The 25494-nt window shown below is 46.0% G+C and overlaps 1 protein-coding gene across 1 annotated transcript in view; it reads right to left on the minus strand.

Moving 5' to 3' along the window:
- Positions 1–14676: 14676 nt before the first annotated feature.
- plxna1b (plexin A1b) overlaps positions 14677–25494 on the minus strand; it is a 169272-nt gene continuing 158454 nt past the window's right edge. Inside the window, exons 24-32 of the mRNA XM_079747645.1 lie at positions 25463–25487; positions 24503–24662; positions 24117–24220; positions 23746–23842; positions 22555–22745; positions 20624–20793; positions 20131–20343; positions 19549–19699; positions 14677–18848 (exon numbers count right to left, since the gene is read on the minus strand). Coding sequence (XP_079603771.1) covers positions 18753–18848; positions 19549–19699; positions 20131–20343; positions 20624–20793; positions 22555–22745; positions 23746–23842; positions 24117–24220; positions 24503–24662; positions 25463–25487 — 1207 coding nt within the window. The 3' untranslated portion in view covers positions 14677–18752. The remainder of the gene's footprint in view (positions 18849–19548; positions 19700–20130; positions 20344–20623; positions 20794–22554; positions 22746–23745; positions 23843–24116; positions 24221–24502; positions 24663–25462; positions 25488–25494) is intronic.

Below are 25494 nucleotides of genomic sequence, written 5' to 3' on the forward strand. Positions count from 1 at the left end.
GCAGGTGATTAGGTTAGTAATGGAAAGCCAGCCAGGGTGGCAGCAGCCTGGTTAAGGGCTGATCGATAGATTGAAAGTCAAAGAGGAGATGCTGGAAAAGTTAGAGAAGGACAGAGGTGTTGTTGATGAAAAGCTGTTTTCTGTTTGTATGTGTGTGAGTGTGAGTGTGATTGTGTGTGTGTGGGTGGGTGTGTATCTGTGTGTGTGTGTGTGTGTGTGTGTGTGTGTGTGTGTGTGAGTATGGGTGTGTGGGTGTGTGCGCATGTGTGTGTGTGTGTGCGTGCATATGTGTGCATTTGTGTCTGAATGTGTTTTTGTGTGTGTGTGTGTGTGTGTGTGTGGGTGCATGCGTGAGTGTGTGCGTATGTGTATGGCTTTGTGTGTGTGTTTATGTGTCTGTATGCCTGTGTATATGTGTGTGCGCGTATGTGTTTACTTGTGCCTGTGCGTGTGTATGTGTGTGTGTGTTTGTGTATGCCTGTGCCTGTGCGTGCGTAGCTGTATGCCCGTGTGTGTGTGTTTGTGTGCCTGTGCGTGTGGGCGTGTGCCTGCACGCGTGCATGTGTGAACTGGACGCAGGGCCACAGGTGAGGACAGAGATAATGACCTCATTCCTCTTTGCCTTGGCCAAGACACTCTCTCTCCCTCCAGTCTATTTATCAAGACCTCTATCTGCGCCCCTCCATCGCTCCGCTCACTCCCTCTTCCTCTTCCTCTCTCTCGCAGAGCCAGAGGTCAAACTTTTTACCCAAACAGATGGGGACACACACAGACATACAGACACATGTTTATCTGTGTTGCGGGCCTGTGTACGTACAGTATGTGTGTGCGCGTGTGTGTGTATAGGAGTAACTGACTTCACTGCCTACATTAAATATACCATCCTACTCAACCCCAGATCAGATCAAAGGCCTCTGTCTGGCGAATAATCCGTAAGGAGCATGAAGAAGAACGGAAACAAATTCCTTCAAAACTTGATGAAAGACAAGGGAACTGGGGCTGATGTAATATTCATTATTAACCCTGGCTAGATCCTCCTCAAAGAAGGGATACGGATAGCATATCCTATAAGATGTGATATGCTATATGTGATGTGCCCCCGCATTCACCGTAACCTGCTTTCACATCAACATATGGAGAACCAGTTTGGAGCGTCGCAGCTCGCAGAGTGTTTGATGTGGTAAAAGATCTTCCCTGACTTCCTCTTGCCTTCTACTGGGAATGCGCTCCCTGCCTCACTCACAAGAAACACTGTTGGCCCAGATATGTTTTTCCTTAGCCTCACCAGATCTATAGAGCATCAGCGGAAGGAACAACGAGTATATCAACAGCACACTGTGAATCGTTTGTAGATTTGACCATGTTCCACGAAAAGGAGCCTAACAAGCATGGTCATTAAAGGCCATACTATGTGGAGGTGTGTGTGTGTGCGTGTGTGTGTGTGTGTGTGTGTGTGTGGGTGTGTGTGGGTGTGTGAGAGTGTGCATGCGTGTATTGCGTTTCTGTTTGGGTGTGTGTGTGTGCATGTGTTTGTGTGTGTATGTGTATGTTTGTGTGAATTAAACTCATCGGTTGACCACCATTTGTAGGCCATGTTGCCAAAGCTGCTTGTTATGTCCCCCGTAGAGTTTTACACTTTTCAGACCTTTTTAATGATTTATATATTTATTTTGTAGTTGAAGCAGCTGAAGCTGTGGAACAGTGTCTGTTACCATGGTAACTATGTCCCCGAAATGGGTAGCGGGTAATAAACACCACTGCATTAATTTCCTGTATGTTTAGTCAAACTAAAGGAAAAAGAAAAAGATTAAAAAAAAGAAACACAGTTAGAAAGGTTTTCAATCTATATTTTAAAGGTTAAAGAGCACAAAATAATGGAATGAACATAAAAACCAACTGTATAGCTAGCATAGCGCTAGCTGTTCAGTCGTAGATATCTGAGTGCTTTGCGAGCGGTGTGTGTGTGTGTTGTAATGTGGGAGCGGTGCGTGTGTTGCAATGTGTGTGTGTGTTGCATTCTAACGTGTACCTCCTGCACCCCGTGTTTACATCCGTCCACAGCGGTTGATGTATATTCCTCCTCTCATTCCCCCTCTCTTTTTCTCTTCCTAATTTCTCCTCTTCCCTGAAGACTTGTCTATTGGCCTGTCACTTTCTCTTCATGTCCATTACCATCTCCCTGCGTCCCCACCACCCCCGTCTCCACCATAACCGCCCACTGGGGGGTCTGCAGGAGAGCCGGGGGGGGGGGGGGGGGGCAGTGCTTGCTTTTAGAAAAAGCTTGCCCCCCCAGTGTGCACCTAAATGCAGAGTTCCAAATAACAAACTGTGAATAATGTTTTTGCAAATAATGTTACACAGACCAGTAAGCACCTCCACCTCAAAATACTCCACCTCAACCTGTCTCACTTTTTCCTCCTTCCTGATCTGTCTCACACTCTCACGTGCATTCATCCTGCCGATTTTCTTTATTTTCTCTGTGTATATTTGTATATTTGTCGGTTGCCCATCTGTTAAGTCATCTCTTCCTGATTTTTATTTTGTTTAAAACACACGCATACAGACACACAAGCACAGAGACACACACCAGCACACCCACATTATTTTTCTCTCTCGCATTCCCCCCCCCCAATACATTTTTCAATGTTATTTCAACGTATAGTTTACATACCTCCACCTCTATTTCCTGTTCATCCCGCTCTCTCTATCTCTCTCTCCATCCATCCCCCTCCATACCTTTTCCCCCTATGGATTTTCTATGTAAGCCCCTTAGTTGTGCTCTGCATACCTCCATCCCCTTCCCCCTCCCTCTCTCACCCCCCCTCTCTCTCTGTCTGTCTATCTCTCTCTCCCAGCGTCTCTTGCTGTCTTGCTAACAGGCAGCATCTTCTCTCCCTCTCCTTCTATATTCCTCCCAGCTGTGAGCGACTGACCTGGTTATGTCTCCTTACATTACGGCTCCTCCCATCCACGGCTCAACATAACCTTCCCTGAGAACCAGCCACGGTGCCTGCTGTCACCACAAACTCTCCCCCGCCTTCTATTTGTGTGTGTGTGTGTGTGTGGGTGCGTGTGTGGGTGCGTGTGTTTGTGTGTACATGCGTGCATGAGTATGTGTGGCTGTTGCATGAATGTTAGTGTATGCATGTGTGTTTTATGATTATCTGTCTGTATGTGAATGAGTATGTTTGTGTATGTGTATATGTATGTGCATGTGTATGTGTATGTGTATGAGTGTGTGTGTATTTGTATGTGTGTGTGTGTGTATGTGTATGTGTATGAGTGTGTGTGTGTGTATTTGTATGTGTGTGTGTGTGTGTGTGTGTGTGTATGTGTGTGTGTCTTTGGGTGTGTGTGGGTGTGTTAAAGGACGGAGGTGTCTGAGAAGGCAGGCGTGGGTAATTGAGCCTGGAGTGATGAGAGCACAGTCCTCTTTGCGTGTGTTTTCTAACATAGGTGTGAGAACATCAGCTGTGGCCTGTGTGTGTATGTATGTGTGTGTGTGTGTGCGTGTGTGTGTCTCCATGCAGCAGCTGCAGCAGAAGACTGTTCATTGAAGGCCAGAGCTGAGTGGGTGAGTCTGTACTCTTTCTATATGTTTATCAGCTCGCCAGGCTGGGAGGCTTAAATTGATTTTAGCTGAAATGTCTTCTCCATCCCCGGCCTTTTTATGGGGCGGGGGAAGACAAAAGATAATCGCATACCCAGTGCCCTAAGTGTGTCACACTCTCAGACATGCACACACACACACACACACACACACACACACACACACACACACACACACACACACACACACACACACATAAACACACGCAAATGCACACATACACACACAAACACACCCACCCACACGCATGCACAAGCACCAACTTACCAATACACACCAATACCAAGTGCCCTACGTGTGTCACACTCTCAGACAGGCACATACACATACACATACATATACACATACAAATGCACACACGCACACACGCACACACACAGACACACACTCATGCACAAGCACCCACTTACCACTATTCACCAATACCAAGTGCCCTACGTGTGTCACACTTTAAAACATGCACATGCATACACACACACACACACACACACACACACACACACACACACACACACACACACACACACAACACACACACACACACACAATCACCCACTCACCAATACGCACCAATATCCAGTTCCCTAAGTGTGTCACATTCTCAGACATGCTCATACACACACATACACGTACACAATCACATGCACGCATACACACACACAGCCAAATACGATCACACGCACACATAGACACACACAAAAACACACTCAAACATACACAGTAATACAATCACACGCACACACAACAACAACAAACATGCATATGCACCATGTCTGTTGGGAGAGAGACATAGCGAGACAATGAGCAAGACAGAAACTGAATTTTCTATGAACACATCTGGTAAGTTGTCTTGTCATTTCCTGTGTGTTACCTACCATCACAGAGGCTGTTCTTATCACTCTCTCACTCTTCATCCTCTTGAGTCACAAACTTTATTTGCTTCCGAGAAGAAACACAAATAAAACTTTCTCCAAAATAGCTGTGGCAGGTGCTTCCTTGGCTCGGCAGTCTGATTGAATGTATGCAAACCAAACTTTCTGGAACAAGCTAGCAGGGGGAAGAGTGCCTGGTAAAGGGGGTGTAATCATCATAGCTGTCAAGTTGTAAACCAATCAGCACAGAGCTAGGAGTTGTCAAAGAATCCTCAGCGGTTCCACCGCAACACCCAGAGCTCACCAGAGAGACCTTGATGAACTGCAGATTGTGAGGCACAACCACAAGCTCTCGACAGCAACTTAAGTCTGCAACCTTGCTAGTCAAGGATCAGCCTTAAGATTTTAAAAAATAATAATATCTGAAGGCAAACTAGCTGAAATCTTGAAGTTAAACTTTCTTTCGCCTGATATTTGTTTAAACCAATACCAATTGTAGGCGGGGATCTGTAAGCACATGATTGGCCATCACAAACTTGCCAGCAGTGGTAAACTGTACTCAAGTGTTTGTAAAGGTTTCAAAGCTTTTCATGAGGATTTAAACAGAGAAGCGCAATCACAAACCAGGACCCAGGCAGCACAGTAATCGTTGATGTGATTGTATTTTGCCGTAAGAGCCCCAGTGCGAGCTATAGCTGGCCTATATAAATTATCCACGAGGCCTGTGGTCGAGGAAAGGCTGAAACGTTGTTGTGCCATTACGGATCCAACCCTGCTGAAAAAGAACAACACAAGAGTGAGTCCAACCTCTGCACAAACAAAATCTATTATTTAAAGCATAATCGTGGGCAATTATGTGTTCAAAGTGAGACACAGAGGATGAGATTAGTTCTCGGAGATAAATAGGATGGAAGATACATTGTTCGCTGCTATGCTTTTTTCCCTCATTTAATCTGCTGGGGGGGAGTGGGAACAGTACAAATGAATCTGGGGAAATATGAGAGATCACGTATAGTATCAATACGCTAAGCAGCAAGTGTTGGTGGGGGGAAGCAGGCTTTGTGTGTGGTTTTAGGTATGCAGAGGAGATGTCAGCATGCGCTGGAATCAGCCTAATGAAACCTAATGAAACTCATCTTGAATGTTGAGCAATTCATATTACCTGTGGGCCCGGGACCAGTAGCACCAGTCCCTATCACATCCAGAGACGGGGTGGCAGGATGGCAGAGAGACAGATGGACAGGCAGAGAGACAGACAGATAGACCATACCGTCTATGAGACAGAGAGACAGACATATAGACCAACAGTCTATGAGGCAGAGAGACAGACGAAACATACAGTATATGAGACAGACAGACAAATAGAGGGACAGGCTACAGTGTAGTAGACAGATAGACGGACAGACAGACAGGCTACAGTATATGAGGCAGACAGACAGACAGACAGACAGGCTACAGTGTATGAAACAGACGGACAGGCTACAGTGTATGAGATAGACAGACAGATCTACCACACAGTCCATGAGGCAGACAGACAGACCGACTATAAAGTCTATGAGTCAGAAAGACAGACAGACAGGCGCACGGACGGACATACAGACATATACCCTAAATCTATTTTATTCTGTAGTTTTGTGCTTGCTATAGCTGAATGTGTTTTTTTAACATCATCAGAAATAATGTGTCATTGGAGTTGAGAAGAGTGTGCGATGTTATAACTATACTGTACTTCACATTTCATTTTCTTACTAAATTGTGAATTTACGATCAACTCCTGACCTAATACAATAGACAAGCATTAATTTGTTAGTCGATTTGCTTGACTGGTCTTCAGAGAAGCATCATGCTGTTCTTGTTTTTGTGAAAACAATAAAACAAACAGTAGTAGACCAATTACAAATAGATTGAGTGTTGAGTGAGTGAGAAGCATGTGTGTGTGTGTGTGTGTGTGTGTGTGTGTCTGTGTGTCTGTGTGTGTGTCTGTGTCTGTGTGTGTGTGTCTGTGTGTGTCTGTGTGTGTGTGTGTGTGTGTGTCTGTGTGTGTGTGTGTGTGTCTGTGTGTGTTTGTGTGTGTATGTGTGTGTGTGCATCTGGTCTTCTGCCAATGCAAATATATTGTCAAAGTGAAATGAGCCTCCAAAAGTTATTAACAGACACACACACACACACACACACACACACACACACACACACACACACACACACACACACACACACAAACAAAAAAAAAGTAAATACTAATGACACTACCCTCCAAGTCCAAGTCTCAGGTTTAGTGGTCCCCAGCTGGGTCTCAGGTGCTCAGGTGGAGAGAGAGAGAGAGAGAGAGAGAGAGAGAGAGAGAGAGAGAGATGAGATGGACGGCCAGGTCGAAAGGGAGTCTGTTTCCTCCAGACCCAGGACTATCTTGGCTCCCCTGATCTCCTTTCACCTCCTGTCACACCTTATCCAAGCATTTGTCCCTCCCTCCATTCCGGTCTCTCTCTCTCTCTCCCTCCCTCTCTCCCATCCCCCTGCCCTCCCGCCCTCCCTCCCCCCCCAGACTCGGTGGTGCAATGGAGGGAAACAGATCCACACCGTCTCCACCTGCTCATCATCGTCTGCACACCTGCTACATTCCCTTCAGCTCGCTCTCTGTCTCTCTCTCTCTATCGCTCTTTCTCTCTTTATAACCTCTCTCTCTCTCTCTCTCTCTCTCTCTCTCTCTGTCTCTCTCTCTCTATCGCTCTTTCTCTCTTTATAACCTCTCTCTCTCTCTCTCCCTCTCTCTCTATCTCTCTTTCTCTCTTTATAACCTCTCTCTCTCTCTCTCTCTTTCTCTCTCCTTCTCTCTTTATAACCTCTCTCTCTCTCCCTCTCTCTCTATCTCTCTTTCTCTCTTTATAACCTCTCTCTCTATCTCTCTTTATCACCTCTCTCTCTCTCCCTCTCTCTCTCTTTCTATCTTTATAACCTCTCTCCCTCTATCTCTCTCTATCTCTCCTTCTCTCTTTATAACCTCTGTCTCTCTCTCTCTCCCTCTCTCTCTCTCCCTCTCTCTCTATCTCTCTTTATAACCTCTCTCTCTCTCTCTCCCTCTCTCTCTATCTCTCTTTATAATCTCTCTCTCTCTCTCTCCCTCTCTCTCTATCTCTCTTCATAACCTCTCTCTCTCTCTCTCTCTCTCTATAATCTCTCCCTCTCTCTCTCTCCCTCTCTCTCTATCTCTTTCTCTCTTCATATTAATACATATTGTTTATGTATGATTGTGCTCTGGCATGTTTAAAGACTAAATAAAACCATGTACGATCCACCCCTAAACTCATTCATCATAACTTCTTTGAACATGTAGACATCGATATTAAAAATTTAAAAAGCGTTATTTAAAGTGTCCAATCCAACAGTGAGTGTTTGGTCCATTTGATTGGCTTGATAAGCACAGTGTTAAATGACTCATTTTGGAGGACAGTTCTGTGAAGCACCCTCGTTAACAGGTTACCATGACTACCACTAAACTAGTGGAAGCAACTCCCAGTCCTGCTGCACTGCAGCCGGACACACACACACAAACATACCATCACAAACTCATTCTCACACTCACACTCTAACACGTACTTAAACACACACACACACAAAAACACACACTCACACACACGCACACAAAAACACAGACAGACAGACAGACAGACAGACACACACACACACACACACACACACGCACACACACACTCACACACACACACACACACAAACACACACACACACACACACACACACACACACACCCCCCCCCCCACACACACACACACACACACACACACCATTAGGTAAGAATGTCAATCAGACATCCAGGGCACAGAGGAGAAGGTCAGGGTTGGTAAAGCCTCCCAGAGAAGTGCATTCATTCAACAAAGGGATGGGGAGCAGGGAGGTTGAGGTGGGGAAGGGGGGGGCAAGCAACAGGGGCTATGAAAAATTCATAGCCAATGGAAAAGGCATTGGGATTCCGGCAGTATCTGCAAACTACAAAGAGGACTGTGAAGTCTTTCCCTGGTCTCTCTCTCTCAGCTGGCTTCTCTCTGCCCACCCCTTCTTTCTATGTAATGGTGTGAATACATTGTCTTTATTCTCTTTATTGATGTCCTGGCCTTTGGAGGTGTGTTATTATTCGACATTGTTTATGCATGTATATAGTTATAATATATTTATGCTTATTTGATTATTCATTATTTGTTCTGTTGGATTTAGCGTGTGTGTGTGTGTGTGTGTGTGTGTTTGTATGTACATGATAAACTTTATGTATGCATCACTCCTTTGAGAACAAATAATAAATCATCAAGTGTAGTGCAAACACTACAATATATATTCAACCATGTATTTCTGGTACCTCTGGACAGCAAAGATTGGCACCCACTGGGCTAATTCCTCTTCCAAAAGACAAACATCCTCTTATAAAACAGCCAAGTTCACTGAGCAACATTTTGTATCTTCATACAAACCTATAAAAATGATCCAAGCTTCTGTCACCATGGGCCTTTGGAGATATAACAGTGAGGCGCTGTGCCGCCGTGGAAATCACTTGGTGCTTCATGATTTACAGAGTGCAATAAGTTCACACACATATGGGAACAGAGGCGCATCACAAAGGTGACATCCTGCGCTCCATATGGCAGCTGTAGTGGGACACAGAGATATGGAACCTAAAGGTCAATAAGAAATATCTCCCCCCCGTGACTGAAGAGACACAGTGCAAAGCTACGGCTAATGGAGCTGAACAGAGGACACAAACCCTGGTGTGTTCATTGACACAATTAGCCACTCCTGCTGCACCATATAGAGACAACATGCTCCTTACTGCCACATACAGAGACATGCTCCCTACTGCAACATGCAGAGACAACATGCTCCTTACTGCCACATACAGAGACAACATGGTCCTTACTGCCACATACAGAGACAACATGGTCCTTACTGCCACATACAGAGACAACATGGTCCTTACTGCCACATAAAGAGACAACATGGTCCTTACTGCCACATAAAGAGACAACATGGTCCTTACTGCAACATACAGAGACAACATGGTCCTTACTGCCACATACAGAGACAACATGGTCCTTACTGCCACATACAGAGACAACATGGTCCTTACTGCAACATACAGAGACAACATGGTCCTTACTGCCACATACAGAGACAACATGGTGTAAAATGGTTACATACAGAGACCACATGGCCTCTGGATCAGTTCAATCAGCAGAGACCAGTAAGAATCAGAACAACATGATATATTGAAATAACAATCATATGGCAACACCATGAGATTATTCTCCATGGGACGATGGGTCCATGAAGTCTGCCTGGAGATGAGGTTCCCCCTTGATAGAGTCTAGATGCTTGTGGGGTACCAATAAGAGAATTCCTTGGCACTGAATGACAGTGACTCTCTCTCAGTGGACAGGACCCTCGTCCCGGACGTGCAGGGGATGGAGGAGGGCTGCATAAAGGTTGCAACGAACACAACAGAGATGAGCATGAATGAGGGACGTCTATAAACTGCGTGCTGGTGAGCAATTGTGCTCCTGTTTAATGCATGGAGGTTCCCGATTGGTTGAAAGATGAAGAGGAGAGGCCTGCACTGACAGCGTGGGAATTTAGAACTGAAAAATAGATCGATGACAAATAGAAGGGGAATGTGGTCTTCCTAATGAAACTTTATTTCTACATTACCGGTCCGTACAGGGAGCAAATGGTCTGTACTGGTCCATACAGAGACACATGGTCTGTACTGGTCCATACAGAGACAAATGGTCTGTACTGGTCCATACAGAGACACATGGTCTGTACTGGTCCACAGAGTCACACGATGTGTACTGGGCCATACAGAGAAAGATGGTCTTTACTGGTCCAAACAGAGACCACATGGTCTGTACTGGTCCACACAGAGACCACATGGTCTACTCTGTACTGGTCCATACAGAGACCCCACGGTCTGTACTGGTCTATACAGAAACAACATGTTCTGTACTGGTCCAAAGAGAGACAACATGGTCTGTACTGATCCATACAGAGAAAACAAATTCCAGTACTGTACCATAGAGAGACAACATGGGTAAATACAGGACTCCAAAACCTTTGGGGAGTTGGCTATAACCCCCCCCCACACACACACACACACACACACACACACACACACAGACACAGTTTGTTCCCACACGCCAATCTCCTCCCCCATGTTAATTAATTTAAGAAATGAAGGGTTTGCGTGTCTTTTCTATTGGCCAGCGACATCTGCCACCTTATCGCTGTCCCACAAAGCTCTTGATCACAAGCTGCTGCAGAAGAAAACACCCGCTCTCTAGAAGTGATTAATTAATTTTTGCGGGGCGCTCATTAATGCACGTCGCTTCCGTCCAACATTAAAGTTGACAGCAGTGAAATGCAGAGAACGGTGGGAGAATCTGGGATTGTAAATTAGAGAGTTTAAAACGCTGCCATTGATCCAACATGAAAAGCACCACCAGGAAAATGCGACGGCCGATATATAAGAGGCAGCTTTGATGGAATGGGTAGTGTCTGGCTTCCTCTGATACGTTTAATCAGCATATGCAATTTAACAAGCAAGTGTTGTTTGGATTGTCTGTTTAAACCAGCTTCGGTGAATCAAACCATCAGCCCACTTTGTGGACAATTTCCCGCACAGCAATTCTTTTATTTATGTTATCTTTGCCAGGCAAGCGATGCAATTTGTTGTTTTTGGCAAGTTTGTAAATGTAATTACCAACAAGAGGAAATGCAAAAAGGGAATATTCCCTGTATTGTCTTAAGAAGCAGCTCCAATAAAGAGCCGTAGCAATAATTTTTAAATGAAAAAAAACAAAACGTGATGTGTACATATCTTTTTGACGTCTTTGTAGTTCCCCTCAAAGCTTGACGCCACAGCAGAGATTCACTCTTTTTACTGTGGAAAAGCAATGCCTTTTAAGTTGGGTTCAATAAAGCTACACATAGACACATAGGGGGAAAAAAACCCTGCAAGAGAAAAAAACACATTTAAAGATCAAAGTATGCTCTGTGTGTGTATGTGGGTGTGTATGCGTTTCTCTTTATGTGTGTGTATGTGTGTGTGTGTGTGTATGTGTGGTTGTGTGTGTGTGTGACTTACTGCCACAAGCAATGCTTCCAGGGTGCATGGACAGTTCAATGTGGACCCAGTCAGTCAGTCAGTCAATCAGTCAGTCAGAGAGGTTGTGATTAAATCACTTGGCAACTTTAACAGAAAGCAAGTCTTATGTTAACCCCAAACACGCACGCACGCACACGCACACACACACAAACACACACACACACACACACACACCAAGGGAGAACCTCTTTCTACAGCCTTGACTGGAGATGTGAGGGTTTACAAGCCTAATGGTAAAGACACTATGGGCTCCCTGGGGATCCGACCTGGTCACCTGACAGGAAAGTTAGGGGATGGGGTCACATCCTACCCCATCCCATCCATGCCCAGAGGGAGGGGAAAGTACATAAATGCATATATTTATTCAAGTGTGCAATTGTTCATGGGTTTGTGTGTGTGGCTGTTGGTGGGTTTATGTGTGTGTGTGTGTGTGTGTGTGTGTGTGTGTGTGTGTGTGTGTGTGTGTGTGTGTGAGGGGGGGCGGGGGGGGGAATCCAGATCCCCTACATCTCTACAGGTACCTGTGTGTGGCCAGTAGAAGTCAAAGTCCAACCGAATATGGACAGAGACACTTAGGGCTGGCATTGCAGTATGTTCTCCATTAGCATAAAAGGAGCCCACTTCACCTACCGTGCTGCATTATGCAGTGAAAGCCATGAGTTGATACAGCCCCATTAAAGTGCAACACAATGATAATCTGATAATACGGGCTGGCTGGTGAAGGACTGTGGGGACGGGCCAAGCCGTGTGTGTTAATCAGACATCAGGAGGCTTTAGTTCAGTGGAGCACGGAATGGATTTCCCCTGACCCTGACAGGGAATGCTGTCCCTAATGGCTTCTACCTGTGGAGAAATTAACAAGCATTCCAGAACACAGAAAATCAAGCAGTGAAGCACCTCAGACGCTAACAGACACTGAAGGCATCTCTTCGACTATGTTGTCTCCTTCAGACTGAGATTTCCCTTATAATCGAACACACCGGCGGGGACATTTTAAACACTTAATTGCAATTTGGAGGGGAAAAAGGGAGGCGTTTATTGAGTCGATCGATGAAACTGCACATCTTTAGCTCTAGAGTGACATGGTGCACAAACGCAGGGCTAGCAAGCACCGGCCACTGAAGAGTGATGTGGGTATCGATGGGACTGGTGGCACCATTGTGCTGTCGCTTTAAACAATGTCAAATTCCATCTGGTAAATCTCGTTTCTATAATGTGTTTTTTAATGTGTTTTTTTAAAAGGCTCACACTATAATCAATGTTTAATCAAATAATCAGCGGGTGTTCTCTTTAATTTCACAGTTAATAATATACTGTACCAGTTGACTTTTGAACATTTTAAATCGAATAATAGATTTCAAATGAGCTTGAACATCACAAGTTACTTGACAGAAAGATCGATGAAAACATCATTTTCACAGGTGCTATTGATGTCCCAGCTCGTGTTAAAACGGTGATTAAAACTGGCAGCGTGGGCGGACTTTGAGAAGAGAAGCCTTGGCCAAATTCTCATATTCTCACAAAAATATCTACCTTAACAATCAAATGCGTTGTTATTTTGTGAACAACCTAGGCTCATTAAGGAAGCATGAATCAATTACGATTTACTGCAGCTATACATTCTTTGTACATAAAAACAATTATGAATGACGTGACTTCATTGTTATTGTGACATCAAAGAAAGTTATCTCTATCCCTCTCCAGCGTCTCGATGAGTGCAGCAAGAGAAGGTGCAGCCATTAACGGTGCACTTGACGGACTTTCCCAGGATTTACAATGCTTCAGTTCCCTACTCTCATAATTGAAGGTGAGCTGCAACTCGTCGTGTGTGTGTGTGTGTGTGTGTGTGGGGGGGGGGACGACGACGGCGATAGAGGTATGAACGGTCATCAAACTGAGAGCTCAGCTCTCTCTCACACACACACACACACACACACACACACACACACACACACACACACACACACACACACACACACACACACACACACACACACACACACACACCTTTCTCTTCCTGTGCATCATAAATCTAGCAGTGTGACAGTAATCCGTCTCGTAGCCTTCCCCACCGGTCACGGCTGTCACCTTCGCCTCACAGGGAGCAAGTACAGCCGCGCGGCGGTGGATCTCAGGCGCTTCCGCTCAGAGACAGAGACAGGCGCTTCCGCTCCGAGCGCCGCGGTTCCGCTGCACTCTTGACGCAACGCACACTGACAGATATCTAAAGGCTGCTCTGCTAAAATAGAACTCGGTTAAGAACGTGTGATAAATCGCATGGAGCGCTCTCCAATTGTAACTAAGAGATTAAAAGAGGGGGAGAGGGCCAACGCAGATCATGGCTTTATTAACTACGGTATGTTCCATGCTATAGAGGTGGTGGTGGTGGACGGGAAACGAGCAGTTTGGTGCTTTCCAAATGGGGATTTATCTTACCGTTGGCACTGCGAGGCCATTTGCCTCTTGACAGGATCATTACGAGATTCACTGCTCCCACGACCATTACACAATTTTAGCGCTCTTCCTCGGATGGAATTTTAATTGAATTAGCCCGACTGGTTACACATGGTGCGGACGATAACATTTTCTGTCTATCCGGCTTCATTGAGTCCTGTGTGTGTGTGTGTGTGTGTTTCATAATTTGGAGTAAGTGGTGGTGGGATCGCGGGGCAGTGAATGTCGGCCGTGAGAAAGGGCAAGGTGGTATATTGGTGTCTTCCAATGGTCTCTCATTCATCATGCACGTGACGTTCAACTGACAACAGAATTATGTGTCTTGGAATGAAGTGCTGAGGTGGCAAAATGGCTCCATTATCCAAACTGCTCTCTGAATTGCATTCTGAGGGCGATGAGCCCCTAATCACTACTAGTACTTCTCTGTAAAGTAAAACATTGAGGTTAGTGTTGTAATCCAACAAATTAAAGTTATTTTATAGCCTTAGTTTGTTGTATCAAGTGCCATTTTTTCCCCTAAAATTTTAAGAATTTCACTCCACTCGCAGTTTAGCAAAAAATGTTTAATCTCTCCTTGATGCGTGTTTATTTACAAGTAGTAAATATGCAAAATAGGAAATAACACAATATTTACACAATGAATGTTAACCTGCACACCTGTGACAGTTGCTTCAAGTCTGAAACTCGTTAAAAATGTATCAGAATCAGTGTTGTATTAAAACTTGATTTTCTGCCATTGCCGTCCAAGTTCCATTTCAATATGCTGGGATCCCATGGAGGACTCAGTTTGGGGAAGGGGGGAGCAGTAACAGAAATGCTGCCATGACCATTTTAATAGATGGAGGGTGTTGAGGGGCACATTTGTACAATTCTCACCTTAAAGTTGTTTTGGAGAATGTCGGATGTGATTTAAGAAAACAGGTAAAAGAAAAAAAAACGTACTTCAGAGCTACATCCTCAAGATGAGTGCTTTTCATAGTACTTCAGATTTCATTTTGTTTTTTAAGTCCACACAGTGTAAATCAACTGCTCCTCAGCCCACCCAGTGAGCCTGCATACAGCCAGGTAAACATGCTGCATATCTGATCCATCCCTACTGATTAAATACGACTCAACACACCACACAGTGCAGACTTAAAGGGGCCCCGCCAAAATCGTTTTACCTTGAAAATAATACAACATCGGCGCCCTTGACTTTCACAGCACATATTATCTTTAAAGGAAAAGGCGAAACCAAACAGCCATGCAGACAGCGAACACAATTCCCCTCAGCAGTCAGGTGACCAATATGGAATAATACGCCTCCGGAACCTGAGAATGGACACTTCTTCTAAATATCTTCTATGTCTGACAGAGGAGCAATGTGGTAACATTTTACCGTTCTCTGTGGTACTGACTGTGCTTTAGAGGAGAGCGAGTAGTTGTCCCCAATATATACAGTTAATACTTTTCCCATAATTCATAGTGTCTGTTATGCACAGCACTGAGCTCTCTCCCTCCCTCTCCTGCTTGTGTAGATGTCTTTACCCAACCGTGTGTTTTGGAGAGTGTAAATGTACAGACACAGCGGGAAATCAGCACTGTATTCGTATCAGGAGGGGAGGGAGGACCCTGTTTCAGTTTCCTGGAACCCAGGGTAAGCTGAGATTTGGACGTGAAGGGGTAGGACCGCAACAGAGATGTTTGGTTTTGGTGTGAATGTGTGCCACTAGACAGCTAGAGCAGAAGGGAAGAAAGCGACTAGGTGATGTTGGCAGTTGTCCAATCACAGCAGACTGGTCCCTCAAGGCTGTATTTGGCTCACAGCATATCTCTATGCATGAATATTTTTATAGGATCTAGATGATATTTATATATATTATATATATATGTAATATAGATCTCTATTATAACTATATTATATATATATATATATATCAGTGTTGCCATGAAGCCTTATTCGCTAATGAATAGGCTGGGAAAGATTGAGTCAGAATGTTGCCTGTTGTATGCTCTGAACTGTCTTTTGTTGGATTTGTTTTTTAAGGAACCTGGCATAGGAAATGAACAGCAACGGCGTTGATGATCAGCAAAAGAGAATGGCAGCCCTAATGTTGGAGAAACCAAAATATTAAAGCAGCAAATCACATTTCCTTTTACAAAAGACACAGATACTCCTCTAATGCAATGCTTTTCATGTTGATCCTTGAAATCAGGAAAATAAAACCTTGAGAACGGTCAAGTATGTAGACTTCAGGCAAACTGAAGGCAAGTTTGTCTTCTGTGTGGCATAATGTACAATTTACATGTCCCAAAAAAAAAACGTATTACAAAAAATAGGCAACTAGCATCTCTTCACCATGAAAAAAGTATACAATTTACAAATGATAACATCAAAAAAAACATTATACAGACCACAGTTTGGTTTTTCGGCAAGCATAAAGGAATCCCAAAAAATATCTATATAAAAAAAATAATAATCAAGGAAAACATTGTTTCTCACCACAGTCAAAATACCATGACTTCAAGACCAAAAAAAAAAAAAAGCAAATCCTCTTAAAGGAGCAGTAATAATAATAATCATCATCATAAAATAGCCTGTGCCCCACATGGCGAGAGATGAGAGCTGGAGGCTACCGGGAGAGGAGGATCAGCTAAACTCTCCATCTCTCCGCCCCCTCCCTCAGATATATTAACCTAAGAGCCCTTCTTCCCAGATCGGTCGAGAGGTGGGGGAACACTCCAAATATATTCACCGTGTCCCACTATCATTGGAGGGAGGGGTGTTACCACTGATAATGTCTTGCGGAGCGATACAGCTCCCCCCCCCTCCCCCCACCCCCTCGCTTGTGTTTTTATCAGCGCTTGGTTTAGCTGTGCCCTGTCTTCTCTCATTTCAGCTCCTTTAAAAAAAATAAAGGCTAATCCTCAACCGGACCTCAGACCTGGACTCCATTACCCATCAGGCACCGGGCCTGCTCCGACTAGGATGGGTCGGAAAAAAATGCAATTGGTCTGCTCTAGACCAACCGAAGGAAGCCGAGGCAGGCTGCGGACTGGTGCAAATGTCACTTTGAATCTCTGAGAAAAAGGAAAAGAAAAACTAAACAAAGATTGGGGAGATATGTGTGAAGCGGGGGGGGGGGGGGCGAGCGGGACTATTCACGGTCTGCAGAGGGTTAGTGCAACGTCTACTTCATCATTGGGTCGCCGTACCGTGATCCACTAAACCCCTCCCCAGGACCCCCCGGCACCACACCGGGCTACGGCCATGAGGACAGCAACCCTCCCAGGTGAATCACCCACCGTTTGGTTCTCCAAGAAAAAAAAAGAAGACAAAAACAACAACAAATTGCACCGTTGTGTGAACCAGACACGTCAACTTCATGTCAGCACTGCAGTGAGGCAGCGAGCTCCAAGAAACTGCCTGGTCGGAGGAGAGACACGGGCACATGTGTTTCACTGCCCTAGCATCGTATACTCGCTTTTTTTGTCACTAAAACCCTTTTCAGTCACTAGGCATGTTCATATTTAAATCATACGGTTGCACATTCCATCCAACAAAATGTCCGCACTAAACAACATTCAAAAGCAAACATGGCACAGGACAACGTCTGTTTTTTCATAATTTTCTTGATTTTCTTTTTAAAAGTTGTAATATTAAATAATGATTCATAGCTTTTTTTTTATTGTGTTGGGTGATTCAAAAAGAAGAAGAAAAAAAATGACCCTAATCTTTGTTTCTTTAAAAACATAGCTGTATTTATATATAATATCTATATAGTCTTCCTTTGTATCGTTTTCTGTAAATTGTGCAAATTCAGCAGTAATGCAAGTGGCGAGAGATCAGAGAGTGGGCAGTTGATTACATTTATACAAAAACAGAAAGAGTCCTTCCCAAACGTCGACGTCAGAATAAGAGTCACGTGACCTGACGGGCCCCCACGTCCTTCCTTTGGGGGTCTCGTCTCAAATCGGTCAATGTTCCAGAACGCTCCCTCTCTCTCTTTTTCTCTCTCTCTCTCTCTCTCTCTCTCTCTCTCTCTCGTCTGCCTGCGGTTTGCCGATTGCGGTCGAGTTCCTTCACGATTTCATAAAGTTGCTTGACTGGACATTGCTTGACAGAAAGAAATCCAGGAAAACAAAAAATTTAAAGCGAACCACAAACCACGACAGCCACGACAATCAAAGATGCTTTCCTGGGGACAGGTTAGGGATGTACAGGCACGTGGAAATGTCCCAATGTCCCGTGCGCACACATCCGTGCACCGACTACGGCCCAAAGACACACGCACACGAAAATAGTCGCACACACTTGGGCACGTGCGTGCACACGCTCACACACACGCACAGACACACACACACACAGGACCCATCTCGGCCGAAAGCCCCCTATTTTGCAGTGAACTGCTTTAGTCCTTTGCAGTTTCTCCTGTGGTTTTTTCTTCTTTTTTTTTTACCAGGGGGTTCTGAACTTCAGTTGGTTCTCTGGCTGATAGGAGCGAGGTAAGGGACATGGAGATGGGGAGGGCTAGGCTTGGGGGAGGGGAAAAATAGAAGAAGAGGAGAAGGATCAGGACGAGGTCGTGGTGGAGGTGGTGGCGGTTGCGGCGGCGGCGGTGGTGTTGGCGGAGGGAGAAGGAGGAGGAGATCAGAAGCGCTGGGCTGGTTCTCAGCTGGCCAGGGCCATCGTGTCGATAACCTGCTCCAGTTTGCTCCTCAGTCTCTGTCTCCGGGACTGCTCATCCCGCTCCAGGGCCGACAGGATCTGCAGGCCGGTGGAGAAGAGCAGGAGGTGAGCAAATACATGCACATAACAGTGTCAGCAGTCACCAGAAAATGGACCCAACATGGTAAGGACAAATGGTCCTCGGCCTAGTGAGAGATCTCGGCAAACAGCACAATTCAAAGGGCAAGACGTCACTGTGGGGGACGTACGACGTCTGGCCTGCAGGGGGAGTATGGGCAGGTTGGGAGCGCATGGGATTGGCTGGAAGGATTGGACCTGATTGCCAGCAGGTGTCTGCACTCAGGCCAATCAGGGAGTGTGTACTTATGTGCCTGCTTTGTGTTGTAGTGGGAGAGACCAAAACCCAGGAGTGAACGGACCACGGAGGTCCGGAGCGAGTGGAACCTACCCCGATCCACCGAGAGACGGCTCTGAACGGACCTTTTTGATGTACTTTGAGTATTTCTGTTCCCAGTTAAACCGAATAAACCAATCTCCCGCTGAGAGAACGACAACCCTGCCTGCTCGCATTACTCCGAACCCGTTACAGTCACACAGTTGTTCATCCACTCGACCGACTGCAAGAAGGACATAGACACTCACACACACATACATATATAGGCATGAAGGAGATATAAGCAAAGGTGCGCAAAGATTATCTTAATCTAATAGCATGCTAATTTCCTGGGCTGAGGAGCCAGAGGATTTTGAGCAAAAGACAGGGTGAGTGTCCTCTCACCTCGTCCTTGTACTTGACGATGTAGGAGTAGATCTCGTGCAGGGCGGACATGCTGTTGAACTGGCTGAGGTGCAGGCGAGACTGCTCCGCCAGGTAGGCACTCATGTCCTGGTCGCTGATCGCAGACATCCTGGAGATGTCTGAGTAGTATCTGTGGGAGGGGGGAGAGAAGCGTGAGGTTAAGGAAAGGAGGAATGATAGGAGGGGGATGATGGATTGAAGGGAGGGGAGGGTAGATGTGAGAACGGAAGAAGGGGGAAGAAATAAGGGAGGAGAGAAGAAATGAGGGAGGGCAGAAAGAGGTGGGGAGGGTGCAATGGGCATCATTTAGTATGGACAAACCAAAGCACAAGATAGGTGCGTAACAAAATAACAGCAAGCATAAATATCAAGGACCAGCAAACATTGGAGGAGAGATAAGGTGCTAAATCCTCAATAATCTTCCGACAGTTGTAACATCACCCTCCCTAGCACAGGAACAGCATACAAATCCCTCAAACAAATGGGTCGACAAACCCACAATAACGACAGTAAATCCAGGAGCGCGCGCCACAAGAGAGAGAGCTAGAATCGACAACATACCTTTCTACCCAGTTCTTGTAGTTGGGGATGTCTTTAGCGTAGAGCAGCTTGTTGGAAGGAGAGTCCTTGCCCAATTTGTGCTCTGATGTGGAGCACGAGTCCATGAAGGTCTGGGCCACCACGGACAGGCACGCGTCTGTGATGCTGTTCTTGTGGATGTCAAACACAAACTGGGGGTTCTTGATCACGTTCACCCAGAACCTCAGAGGAAGACTAGGGAGCGAGAGAGCGAAAGAGAGAGACAGAGAGAGACAGTGGATGAATAAATACCTGATGAAGCTTGTGCAATGTAGCATGATGTAGCGTGAGCAGTGAAGCGAGAGAGATTTTGCTTCACTGCTAACGCTAATCTTACAATGGTAATATTCTACTGAGGACGTGTTTATGTCTTGGGCCTGATGACTCGTTAAACCAGGAAGATATACACAGGCACACACACACAAATGATCTCACAATCGCACACACACTCTTTCACAGGTGCAGGCGGACTCACCAGTTGCTCTTCCAGGTGTGCCGTACGTCGGAGTCAGAGATGGAGTGCTTGTCCGCCTGCTCGTCCAGGAAGTCAAACATGTACTTGATGGCCAGCGGCAGAGCGCTGCCCCGGTGGGCCGTGCTGAAGATGGTCTCAAACAGGTCGTCCACAAACTTCTGGAGCGTGCCCTGCAGGGGAAAGAGTAGAGCGGGATGAGGGGAGGTGAGGGATTCTGGCTTAGTGCTGGCCTTCAGCATCAGCTACAATGGATTCACACTTCCAACACTGAGAGAAATGTCTTGTTTGCATTCTGCACATAAATTGTGTTTCTTTGTGTACCTAGATATGGGTCCTCTGTATGTGTATCTCTTTTTAAGTCTCTTTACTATGAGTCCATACTTCTGCTGTGACACCTGCGTTCCTATTCTGGAATTAAGCCAGAACATCTCTTCGTCTCTCGAATGCTCATATTTCCACTGGTGGCTGAAGGACGAGGTGTTGCGTTGTGGCCAGCCAGCCGGTTCGACAGCTATTCTGGCACCGAACCCAAATGAGCCGTGCGCCTCTCAGCATATTCATTTCATTGGCAAGCGCAATTACCAAAAAAAGGAGTGGCTGTTTCATAACGCCTACGTCTGATTTTATATTTAACGCAATTACCCATAGAGTTGGCATGGGGGGGATTATGGGTTGAACCATTAGAAGTTATGGCTGCCATTAAGATGTTCCCTCGGCTCGCACACTCTGTCCTAACTGTAATGGTCTACCACCGGCTGATGTCTCGTAATGAATGCTTCCTAGCAAAGAGTTCAGCCAAAGACAGCACTGTGTTTACACAGTAGAAAAGCAAGCCAAGATGATTTAACACTTTGTGTGTGCATGCATGCATGTGTGTGTGTGGTGACGTGTATTATGTCAGCGGCGGCTCTCCGTGGCTAACGTTTCCGACTAGCGGGTGTTGGTGTAAACAGTTTGCCCTATGCAGACTGACTCACTCAATGATGACACTCACATTGACCTGCGCTAGTTACTCCCCAAAACCATCAATAACCCACATCGCCCTAAGACCCGATAACCTTTCACCATATAATCTACACACAAACACTACCGGGACACACAAACGCACACACAGACTGCTTTTTGAAAACCCGCACACACAAATCCAACAGCAGGGGATTGGGCATGTAGTGGACGGCCGTGCTTTTAGGGTAAAGACCCGGGTCCACAAGCCCCGAGGCCACAGAGAGAGAGGGGCTTTGGAGTGGAGCACTAACCAAACAACTCAATAGCCAAAGGTCAGCCCGCTAATTAAGACGTGCAATCTCAATCGCTGTGCATGTATGTGTGTGTATGTGTGTGGTATCGGTGTGCTATGTGCACGTGTGTGTGAGTGTGTGTTTGCTTGTTGTTTGTGTATGTGTGTTGTTTGTGTATGTGTGTGGTTTGTGTGCAAACTGTTGAGTAAAAGGTTATGAAAAATGTTAATGAGCTTTGAGGCGACCAAACCCTACCAAAGGTCAATGCGAGGGAGTAGATGTCGGTATGAAGTGGGATGAACACCAGAGCAGTGCAGGGCATGTGACTGGACGTCCATCTGCCCGACGGCTTCCCCTCGCACGTGATCGTTCGGTGTGAAGCGAGCCTAAAGGCTTCGTTATGGTTCCACGTCGACGTAGCGCGAGGGGGTTTACGGACCCTTTACGTCCTCGCGGACCATCCGGACCCTCCTTGCGGACCCTCCTGGCGTCCACCGCGAGGGCCTGACGGGCGCCTCCCAAAGATTGTAACCTTGCGTCGAGACGACGCAGCAGCAAGGGCTGCAATTGGTCCGCTCACTAAAACCCGACGCAGAACCAAAACAGGTTCACGACTGCGTCGGAGCGTTGGCGTGGTCATTGCGTTGCGTCGACGTTGAACCATAACTGATCCTTTAAAGTGAACCTCCTTACCTTGGTGGCCAGCAGCCGGGTGAGGTAGATCTCGGACACCATCTTGCTGCCGCGGTCGCCCTCCCTCTGGTCCGAGTGGTCGTGGTTCTTCACCAGGTGCCACAGCTTGGTGCCGCTCTCCAGGTCGGGGGTGATCATGGGGGTGCGAGAGCGCAGGCTGTCGGGGCTGCTAGCCGTGCGCAGCATGCTCTCTGCTCAGGGAGGAGGAGGAGGAGGAGGAAGGGAGGACGAAGAGGACAGGTTCAGTGGGTTGTATTTGACGGTTAGGTGTGTGTTGTGTGTTTGGAGTTTGAGATTGTTTTTGTGCGAGTGAAGATGTTCTATTGACAGAAATGTGTCTGACTGATTTGACTAGGTTAATTGTGCGTGGGAGGACTAGCTCGTAGCTCAGCAGTTTTTGAAGTACGACAAATTGCAAATAACATCATGCACATCACCCTCAAATAAATAGCTTGTTAGTTCACCAAAATACAAACTCCATATGCTGCATCCGGTTCTATTCTGTCCTCCCCCAGAAAAGTTTTATTTCTAAAATACTTTTTTCTTTGGATTCAGAGTGGGGGCTTTGTCCAGTGCCGCGTCACTCTTCCATCTCTTATTAAATCGTCTTCTGTCACTGCGCTACCTCCAACCCCCCCCACTCCCACACACACGTTTCATGTCAGACAGTGATCCCTCATTTTGTGTGGCAGAGCAGGGGGTCTTCGTGTACGAAATTCGTCATCTCCGCGGATAAGTGTGGAGGGATTGAGAGGTTGAGAATGTCAGGAAAGTAGTGGCGAGACCTAGCGGTGCATGTTTGTCGTGCGTGTGCGTGTGTGAGGACCAGTAATAGGGGTCAACATTATATTGGAGGAGCTCTGTGAGGTGGTTAAAAAAGAGGCGGAGAAGCAGGAGACGAGCGGAAGGTGAAGACGAAGGTGGAGATAGGATATGAAACGGGGGGATTGAGCGGAGAAACAGAGGTGATTGACAGCCTGAAAGACAGAGCCGGAGATGAAGAGAGAGGAGATAGCTTTGAGAGCGCGAGAGAGAGATAGCGAGAGAGAGTATTTTTGGATGTAGAGAGGAAAAGTAAGACTTGAACATGAAACAAACAAATGCATCGTTCACACCACAATACATACGTACGTACTTACATAAAAATAACCCCCCAAACACACACGCACACAGACACACAACCTCTCTTACCGTATCGGCTGAGGGACTTGGTGAATGTGGAGGAGTTGGAGATGTTGTACGCAGAGTTCTGCTTGGGCACCAAAGCGATCACTGATCCATCCGTCACCTGAGAGGGAAAGTTTGGGAAGTTAAAGCAGCCGTGACACACCGCAGAAGGCCCTTCACCACAGACACGGTACGTCACAAAATGGCGGGATCTGAAGTTGGTCGCCAACGCACTCACATCTAGACAGGTTTTTCTTCAATCTGTACGTGTTAGACTTACATTTTCAAGGGAGCTCTTTTTTTTTTGGGGGGGCGGGGGGGGATTAACAAAAGCAAACAAAGCTAGGTACCAATGTTGCTACAGTGAGGGGAGAGGGGATGGCGCTGGTGGTTACCTGGTAGTGCACCAGGTTGTTGAGTCTCTTCCAGTCGTTGTCGATCTTGGTGGTCACGTCCTCGTCCTGCAGGATGATCCGGGCCATCCTGCCCTGCCGCCATTCTGGTGGTCGGAGACAGACACACACACACACACACACACAGACACGTCAGTACTGAAGGTCGAGTATTGTACGTGTGTGTATTGTACGTGTGTGTATTGTACAAGTGTGTTCTGTGTGGTCTGTATTTCTATATTCAACATTGGGTGTGTATTTGCCATATGAATGTTCTGTATGTGAGTCCATGTATGAAGCCTTGGGTCTCCGGTGAGTACATTGTGTGTGTTTGTGTATGCGTGTTTGTGTTTGTGTACGTATGTGTGTGTGTGAGATCCAGTGCATACCCAGGTCCATGTCTGCGGCCTTGGGCCTCTGGGAGTAGGGTGTTCCCTTGTACACGGCGTCCAGGAGCTTCTCTTTCACCTGCGTCACCGTGTCGCAGTTCAGACACTTCACCGTCACCTCTGTCGCATTCTCGTTCTCCGGGTTCACGCAGTGCAGTGTCTGAAGGGGGTGGGGCGGGTAATAAGGAGAGGAGGTTCATGATTGGTTCCATAGGAATATAAGCAAGAATAGGCTCCGCCCTCCCAGATCATCATAAACTGTTGGGTCAAAAATGCAAGGCCTTTGACCATCTAGGCGTCACATGGTCTTAACCGGATCAATGTGGCAGATCTGGTGTCCTGAAGGAGCAAATAATTGATTCATAATTTGAGCCCTTTGCGTATTTAAATAATTTATTAACCCATTAGGTTGTTCTTTTATTCAATAAACTGTTTTATTAAATGTCCCATTTAAAAGCGTTGAATTATTCAGTTTCTGGATTGTTTAACTTATTTATCTTGGATTGAATGATGGATAATTAATCAATGCACCGGCTGGTCTTTAATGTGATGAACACACAACCATCTCCTTCCTTATTGAATCTTTTGTCGGAAAGATGAAGAAGAAGAAGAAGAAGAAGAAGAAGAAGAAGAAGAAGAAGAAGAAGAAGAAGAAGAAGAAGAAGAAGAAGAAGCCTGTTTATAAAAACGGCTTGGACTTCATCGATATAAATAAAAATGCCTTGATTTTGAAGTCATACCACCTAAAGAAGCGGTACACTAAATCTTACTAATGCTTTTTTTTCTTGCCATTTAATGACTTGCTGTTTTAAGCATGTATACCAAGTATATCCATCCTCGCTCTGCGAATTCTACTACTACGAACGACAGCACCCCTCCATTACCGCATCACTAAAACACTCCATTCATCGATAAGGTGATTATTTGTAGCGTGTGTGTGTGTAGCGCTTCAGTACTGACCAGGGTCTTGTAGTCAATCTGCTGTCTGATGA

This window comes from Pollachius pollachius (assembly GCF_949987615.1).
Source record: "Pollachius pollachius genome assembly, chromosome: 12".
Classification (NCBI taxonomy): Eukaryota; Metazoa; Chordata; class Actinopteri; order Gadiformes; family Gadidae; genus Pollachius; species Pollachius pollachius.